Here is an 8,598-nt window from a genome sequence, read left to right as displayed (position 1 = left end):
GATATTTGGGACAAAGACATCAAGTCTTGGATGTCCAGAACTGATCTGATCAGAGAATATAATGTCTCATATGCAGAATTAGACCTTATTGGGGTAAGAATCAGCTTATGGAACCAATCAGACACTTGGCTGCTTTTGATTAAAGATATGCCAGCTCACAAAGCTTTCCAATGGAAGAATCAAGAAGGACTTCTCCCTATTCTCCCCAAACAGAGGACTGATCCTATCCATTGCACTCTAAACAAGAGATGGAGAATCCTTCTGGGCAGATCACAATGGTATTTTCTGTTTGATAAGCTATGGAATAAATATGTGGAACAAAAAAAAAACCGTGCCTAGCTTGGTTGGTCATGTTCAAAGCTATTTGGACCCAGCTTAAAGCCCTCAAACTTAACATAGGGGATGAAAAGTGGCACAGATGCAAGGAGGTGGAGGATGACGTGCACATTTTCATGCACTGCCCTATTGCAAAGAAATGTTTCGAGTCATTGGCTAAGTGCATTCAGCTATGGAATGGTTACACCCTTGGCTAGAAAAACTTGTTACTTAGAGAAGGCATCGGTTACACCTTGGAACTATGGGCTGTCTTGAGAACTGAACTGTTATGGTGCTTGTGGTTACATAGACTTGATTCCATTTTTAATAGTATGCTTACTAACAGTTTTAGGCCGAAAGAGAACTTGATACATGTAAGTGAAAGATGCATACAAAGACGGTTGAAAGACCTAGACACCAAGCTTCAACGACTGCAGAAAAAAGCTAAAGGAAAGCAAGTAGACCAGATGACACAACAAATTCAGGAATTGTTGAAGATGAGAGAGGCCGTCATCTCCAAGGATGTGTTGCTCATCAAAGCACTCTATGTTTTTTGAAAGTCACACTCAAGAAAAGAGAGAAAAGCTAGATACACAACTAGAGAAACTTCTCAATAAAGTCAAAGGCAAGCTCAAGGCATGCGGAACTGTATGTCATGTGCATGGACATTGTTCTCATTAGAGTTCTCAACATGTTGTAACCTATCTCTTTCTAACCTCTTAATATAAGCAGCTGCTTTTTGAAAAAAGAAAGCTTGGTTGTGAAAGTAATTTAATGAAAGCTTGGTTGTGAAAGCAAGTAAACATCCAACTCTCTTAAGAATTTAGGATGATATATTTGGTCCTTTGCATTGCACGCTTGGTACTAAAGTTTTTAGTACTTAACCTTCATAGCTTCCATATCTCAACAAAAGCACTTCACAAAAATTTATGAGGAGTTTAGTATGTGCAATGCAAGAAACCCATGGACTTTCTAAGGATGCCAGAGTCTTAATTGTTTCACTCAATTTTGCTCAAAGTGGATAGACATATTTTATGCACTCTTTAAAAGTGTGTGAAAAGCAAGCTTAGGTACTTGAATGGTACTAGGCATTGAGGTATTCATTAACTTTCAAATTAATGTACACTTGCTTAGTGTCTCTGATTCCCCTTTTGCTCTAAACATGAGTAGTTGTGAATCTATTTCAAGCTACAAGGAGCCATATCATGGGCTTCTAAGAAATTTCTTCAACCAAGGCTTACACCTTTAGCTCGTTGAGGCTATGTGGTTGAGGTTGTTGACTCTAGGAGTTGGGTTTTACAAGGAACAAAACACTTCCATATTGTGTATGACACCTTACCAAAGCCACTTCCAATTCACCATCAAAGGACATAGCATATAGCAATGGGGGAGCATTTTCTAACAAAGTAAGTAGATCATGGATTCAAAAAAACAATGATAGATGTTAATAAGAAAAACAATAATAAGACCACAAACTTACACTATCATAACTACTATTGCCAAACCATCCCTTGCATCCTGCCTTGCTAAAGTCAGTAATTTCATGTTTTAGGAAGCAGTAAGGTAAGCTTAGCCTTAATATTAAAATACAAAGAATTACAAATTGTTCATAGAAATTGGTGCTATAGACTTGAGGGGCTTCAAATGTTGGAACGTACTGAAAAGGGCCTAAATTTCATCCCTTTAAAGAAGCAAAGAAAAGAAGAGACTCTCTATCAAGTTAACATCCACACAACCAAGATGATAACATTTGAGTAGGCAAGAAGAAAATGCTGTGTACATGACACCGTAAACAGAGAGGACAAGGAGTGGGAGGAAGCTGTAAATGACCCAAGTGTACTTCTACAAAAGAAATTTTGGGCATTTTACGAACCAAAGCAGCTACAACAGACAAGTATTTTCAGTGATGCTCCTAATTATTGGAAGCACTCCTACCAGTAATCCGTGAGTAAGTCTAGGTTTCATTTGAGAGAGAAAGAGAGACCTTTGAGACTCAGGCATGTGGTAAGTCATGAACCAGGGCAGGGAGTGAAGGCCGCATCAAAAGTTCACATTTCTTTATTTGACGCTAATAAGCTGCAAGGAACAAAATGTTTAATGAATAGCACGTCTGCCCCATTGCATAATAAGACATGCTGCACACAGTACTTTGATTTGAAGCAACTCTAAAGATGACAGGAGTGGAAATTTTATTGATTTAAACTTCAGATGTTCTTCTCAACTCCCGTAAGCCGATAACATGCCTGGCTTGACCACACCCCCTCACTGCAATCAATCCAGCTACACTCCTTACCAGTCTCAGAACGAGTCTCAGAACAAGCTTGCTCACTTCTGACCCCGGCTCGAAAAACAAAAACAAAAAACAAATCCTTACCAGTCTAAAACAAGGATACCACACTGGTACTAGCAACAACTATAAGCACTTTACACTACATCAGCGGAAGAATTCCCTCAAACCATCATGGCATCAAGGGCAACTTTCAAGGGCACAATCGTACATGGTGGCCATAGATGGCCCTCTTGTGCCACAACACAATTGCAAAACTATTGGACTGCATGTCAGTTCAAATGGTTATCATCTACTTTTTGTTCTGCCTCATCATCTGTATGAATTGATAAAAAGCTGAAAAAGCAAAAGCAATGAATTTTCGCAGTAAGATACTACATCAAAAAGCAGAAGGGAAGGTCAGCACAAGAGGGATACGCATTTCAACGACTTACCAGGATCTGCATCATGAGGACCCGGGGATGATTCTGGATGGTATTGAAGACTCATTGCCTTCATGGCTGGAAAGGAAAGTCCTGCACAGCTTCCATCATTCAAATTGATGTGTGTAACTTCTACACCTTCTGGTAGTGTTGAAGGGTCAACAGCATAATTGTGATTCTGTAACACAGCACACAGAATAGGGCTACACTTCATTGCAATGGACATTGTCTGTGAATTAGGACAAAGACTGCAAACAAAGCTATGCTAATCACAACCTCATGGCTTTTCTGATTATGTATGTATGTATGTACATGCATACACATACATACACATCTAAACTGCATCCATTGGCAAACTTGATACCAATTAAGAACCACGGCCTAAAAATTTGTAAAAGCCCTCCCATACTGTCATCACCATTTTCAAATATGTATGGCATATAAATGTGAAAGTGCAGTGTGGCATGAACCTGAGCGCTGATTTCAACCCGACCAGTTTGGAGTTGTCGAACAGGATGATTTCCACCATGGTGGCCAAACTTCATCTTGAAAGTGCTGCCCCCTAGTGCTTGCCCTAGGAGTTGATGCCCCATGCAGATTCCAAAAACAGGAATCTTGCCTGTGATTACTTTAACATTTTCAACAGCATACGGAACTGCCGAAGGATCACCTGGACCATTGCTAAACAAAACACCATCTGGGTTGGACTTGATAACCTCTGAAGCTGGCCATGTTGACGGGACCACCGTGATTCTACACCCATAGGAGCTCAGTCTCCTCAAAATATTATGCTTAATACCAAAATCATAAGCGACAACCTGATCACAAGGCAAACCAACTAAGTCAGAAGTCTGATACACAGCATACACATCAAGACCGCATCCTTCGACGCCCAAAAATCAATAAGGTAGTGTCATAGCAAAATCAAGATTGCGGCTCCCTTGCCTGCTTAGAAAAAAAGATTAAACGACACAAGACAGCTTCACAAGTACAATGCTGGGTTTGGTGTACCGCATCCGAATCACCCTCGGTATTGCTGAGGTCAATACCATGGGTTGTATCGAGGGTAATACCCAGGGTCGTATTAAGGCAAATGCGGAGGCTTATACCAAGAGCAATACAGCTTACATGAAATGTATCAGCAGCACCTTCACGAGCTTCAGCACTGAACTCCCAGTCATCCTCTGTCTTGTTCTTCCATTCGTACGGCTCCGTACAAGAGACTCCCGTGATAAGATCTTTGCCTTCACACATTCCAAAATCTCATAAACTTCAATAATCCTAGATTATCAGATCAAATCTCGCAAAAGAGAGACGAGAAAGAAGTAAATGGGCTTGCAGCAGTTGTGTAGTGCAGCCTGCAAATAACACTCTTACCTACAATCTCCGATGTTCTAGCCATATGCAAAAGCTCTTACCTACAATGTCCCATGTTCTAGCAGTATCCAAAAGCTCTTCGTCTGTCTTGCTTGAATCTGTACTCAGCGCTCCAATCAAGCTTCCATCTTCCCGTAATCTTCTTGTGATTGCACGTGTGTCCACATCATCTATTTACACAAGCAAAAGATTACCCTCTTCTTTGATCCCAAAAAAAGATACAGTTGATACTGTGAAATCACCTACAGATGCCCATCACGTTCCTTTTCTCCAAATATTCAGGTAGGGTTTCTGTTGCACGCCAATTCGAAACACTGCACATCAGGCTAGAGTTAGCTGCTTTAGAAGCACCCAATAACTTGCTCAAAAAATAATCAAGGATTTGCTCGAAGCATACAACTATACGGACATTTGACAATTTATATGCTAGTACAATAATTTCATATACATATCTGTGCTGCCCATACGTCACATGGATATATCATACAAGGATGCTTGGGTAATCATTCACTCTAGATAAATACTTAAAGCTGCGTTTTCATAGGACTTCCATGTGTCCACCTCGACCACGTGCTTGCCATCAGCAATTGAATCTCAGCTGTTCATTACCTTCTCGTGCTTAAATTGATGTTCCACACTTTTGCTAGCATTAGCACCATCATACACATGGGCTAGTCAAAAATGTACAAACGTAAGTAACAAAGAAGGATACATTTGGCAATTGACCACAAGATTTGTTCATTATATATATACCTAGATGAATCCAGGAACATGCCCAAATTCACCTTATAAGAATGTGCAATTTATACCCTCATGGTAGTCATCCACAAGACAATAAACCATCAACTCCATCATGCATAGTATGGACTGGATACTACGACATCCCCACTAACGTCATCAGTGCCCAATAGTGGGTGTAGAACTTGGTATCAATATATGCTCCCACACACACACCCCCTACGCACACATGCACACACATAAGAGCATACATTCATGCAAAGGTCTGTGTACTGAGTTTCTGTCAAAGCTCCGGAGATACAGGGCAGACTCAGCCATAATGAAGGCCAGCACTAAGGATCATAACAAATAGAAAGAAATATTACAACAAAAAGGTAGTTGATAGGGCATATGCACCACTAAAGATAGAAAGAATTAACACAATATCAACTGGCTGCAACTTGGACTAAAACTTCACAATGTGAAATTTGCATGTCCACTAATACAGCATAAAGATATACCTAGATGAATTCAAGAACATGCCCAAATTCACCTTATAAGAATGTGCAATTTATAACCTCATGGTAGTCATCCACAAGACAATAAACCATCAACTCCATCATGCACAATATGGACTGGATACTACGACATCCCCACTAACGTCATCAATGCCCAATAGTGCGTGTAGAACTTGGTATCAATATATGTCCCCACACACACACCCCCTACGCACACACGCACACACATAAGAGCATGCATTCATACAAAGGTCTGTGTATTGATTTTCCGTCATAGCTCCGAAGATACAAGACAGACTCAGCCATAATGAAGGCTAGCACTAAGGATCATAACAAATTTACTAGGTGAATACCCTCCATATGGCTTTTGAATTAGTCCTAAGCTATATGCACACATCCTTAAGTCAGTTTGTGCACGGGGAGAGAGGTAGGGGGGGAGGGGGGGTGGAGGGGCTCTTAGCTTCACCTTGAAAAAAGATTGGAGGTGGAAGCTTTTATAAGCTCTCCTTGGTAAAATGGGCATCTGGAGAACTTATGGTTTGAGTTATTGAACTCAAGAATCAGACTCAATATGTTTAACAAAAGCCAAGATGGATTCTGGATATTTGTGATTTTACACTCAAGCACATAGCTCTACTGCATATTAATTGAATAAATAAATATTTACAATGATTTCAAAGATCTAGACTAGAACTGGGCTCTTGAATCATGCACATTAGCTACTGATGCATGCTACCGACTTTTAACTGCTGCTCCAAAGCTCTCCAGGGTTGAAACCTTCTATGCTATGACAGCAAAACTGCCAATCCAAGGCTGAGGCTTGCTTATCCAACCTTGAATGCTCAATAATGACCCAAATCTTGCTACGTAAACATTCATAATTGCTCCAATCGGCCATCCCTTTGCAAACCTAAAAATAAGGTAATAAATTTCATTAGATGTGTTCATACTGGGCTAAAAAGGTGTCCGACCTTTGGATCCTTGGCCTAGGCATGTGTATGCGTTGATTAGCAACCCAAAACCTGCCCATCATGCAAAAGCGTGTGCATGTGAGATTGCTTAAAGGTCTTCAGAGTGGGTTTGCAATACCTTTTCTTGGACCACAATTGTAACAATCTCCAAAAAAACAAACATCCTACAGAACTGCTGCAATTGCAAAACTCTTGAACACAACAAGATTTTGGCACACATTGATCTGTCTGCAGCATCTATCTGCTTCAAGTGATAGGAGAAAAACGAAAGAGCAGACCACCTATCGGTAATCTAGTGGCATCAATTCAGAGGAGGTACGATCCTCAATTGCAATCAGCTCTTAGCAAGCTTCAACAGACAACACTAACATGTATGCTTTTGAGGTAGTCAATGTTCACTTTGAAGACTATAAGATTAAATATGGATGCATGTACCATCTACTGAGGCTCCTGATGATTAAACCTCCAAGAAAACACTGTGTTGACTCCTCGTCCCCTGCAGGTACAGTAGCACTATGTCTTGATATCAATATATCAATCTTACCTATTTTAGCCAGCGAAGAGATGTTTCGAATGAAAGGCAATAAGTGATAACATACCAAAGTTGACACCGGTGTTGCCAATGTGGGGGTTAGTCATCAGAACAAACTGGCCTGCATAACTAGGATCTGTCAAGATTTCTTGATACCTGTGATTCCAAATGGCAATCAATAAGAATTGCTACAGGTGAAGCAGATGACCTTAATGAGCTGTTTCATGACTTGCTCATTGATGCAAATCACATTAGTTTTTTATCATACGGCAGCTGATGAAGATTCAAAGAGATTAGAGGATAGTAAAAATTATACAATTCATTTTGAGAAACAACGAGCAATTGAACAAGGTTGAAAGAAAGTGTCTTTGAGAATTCAAATCCATGGCACGAATGAGCAGGAAATATTCTGTAACCACCCTTAAGCCCTTTAACTTCAGAGCCATAAGAGAGCCTACCCAGTCATAGAGGTGTTGAAAACCACTTCTGCAACTTGGGTTCCGACAGCACCGAAAGATTTGCCTTTCCAGATGGATCCGTCCTCCAGAACTAGCCTTGTATCTGAGATTTTCCATGGCCGTTTTGCTGCCAACATACCAAAATCAAGTTACATAAGCCCTGTTTTTTTAAAGGAGGGCATTTAAGTTTGATGCAGGAATATGGCATTAGTGAAGCATTCTGCCAGAACCCATAAATCCAGAGTTTTTTTGGGCTGAACATGCAGCCATTGCAGTTTAAGGATTGCTATTTTTTGAGGCACCTGTTTGCCCAAAAATTAAACGGAGGCCATTGCAGATTGAACTTGGAAAACAGCTGCTATTTGAATGCATTTTGCCAAGAAGAGGGGGGACATTGGTTTTATGTTTTTGTTTAGCAGTAAAAGTCCAACAACTGTTTATCGGTAAAAATCAAAAGTTTACCTGCGACAGTGTTTTCGTCCGCAGAAGCCTTGCAGCAGGAGACCTCCAGAAGCCAACATTTCTTGGTGGTGCTTAACAAAACAGGGTGAAGGAGAGGTCGCAAAGAAGAAGAAGAAGACGAGGACGACGACAGAGAAGAGGTGAGGAGATGGGAAGGGCCCATGGTGGAAGCAGCCATGGCTTATGCTCTCGCGGGAGGAGGGAAGTGCAAACCTCAAGGTGTTCGTGACGGACGGGAACAGGGAATGTTTATAGAGGAAAATAAAATATGATGCTGCACTTAGTGCGCTTTGTAGTGGGCTCAAAAGTAGTTTGCACCAAGATTAACATAAAAGAAGAAAAACACTAGAAGAGGAGAAGGAGAGATGATGATGGTAGTGGGTGGTGAGTCACCAACCACTTAGGATCCATGATGATGATGATGGTGGTGATGGTGGCATGGAATGCGACTTGTGAAGGAAGTGAGAGACACTAGGGGGGGGAGAGAGAGAGAGAGGGGAGGAGGAGGAGTCTTTCTAATGTCATAGCCAAGCCACCAT

The 8,598-nt window shown here is 40.9% G+C and overlaps 1 protein-coding gene across 2 annotated transcripts; it reads right to left on the bottom strand.

The window, feature by feature from the left end:
- Window positions 1–2,487: 2,487 nt before the first annotated feature.
- Window positions 2,488–8,358, bottom strand: LOC147615815 (carbamoyl phosphate synthase small chain, chloroplastic-like). 2 transcript variants are annotated; one of them, XM_086778423.1, is made up of 11 exons: window positions 8,060–8,358; window positions 7,598–7,724; window positions 7,207–7,295; window positions 7,043–7,103; window positions 6,608–6,658; window positions 4,648–4,715; window positions 4,443–4,571; window positions 4,153–4,268; window positions 3,495–3,842; window positions 3,037–3,202; window positions 2,488–2,938 (listed from the first exon to the last, which is right to left on the bottom strand). In XM_086778423.1, exons 1-11 carry the CDS (start codon window positions 8,235–8,237, stop codon window positions 2,895–2,897), a joined length of 1,377 nt encoding a protein of 458 aa, XP_086634549.1. In that variant the 5' UTR covers window positions 8,238–8,358; the 3' UTR covers window positions 2,488–2,894. The 2 variants fall into 2 exon arrangements, with proteins under 2 accessions (XP_086634549.1, XP_086634550.1); XM_086778424.1 differs by lacking the exon at window positions 6,608–6,658.
- Window positions 8,359–8,598: the final 240 nt, after the last annotated feature.

The sequence above is a fragment of the Cibotium barometz genome, chromosome 39 (genome assembly GCF_041138505.1).
Source record: "Cibotium barometz isolate CiBa-2024 chromosome 39, ASM4113850v1, whole genome shotgun sequence".
In the NCBI taxonomy this organism is placed as follows: domain Eukaryota; kingdom Viridiplantae; phylum Streptophyta; class Polypodiopsida; order Cyatheales; family Cibotiaceae; genus Cibotium; species Cibotium barometz.
Note: the sequence above shows the minus strand (reverse complement) of the source record. Positions and strands in the feature narration are given on the sequence as shown.

Coding starts and splice junctions, on each gene's coding strand:
- LOC147615815 (XM_086778423.1), bottom strand. CDS start 8,237: ATGGCTGCTTCCACCATGGGCCCTTCCCATCTCCTCACCTCTTCTCTG. Junction 7,296..7,597: donor TTCAACACCTCTATGACTGG/GTAGGCTCTCTT, acceptor TTGGAATCACAG/GTATCAAGAAATCTTGACAG. Junction 4,572..4,647: donor AAGGAACGTGATGGGCATCT/GTAGGTGATTTC, acceptor TTGTGTAAATAG/ATGATGTGGACACACGTGCA.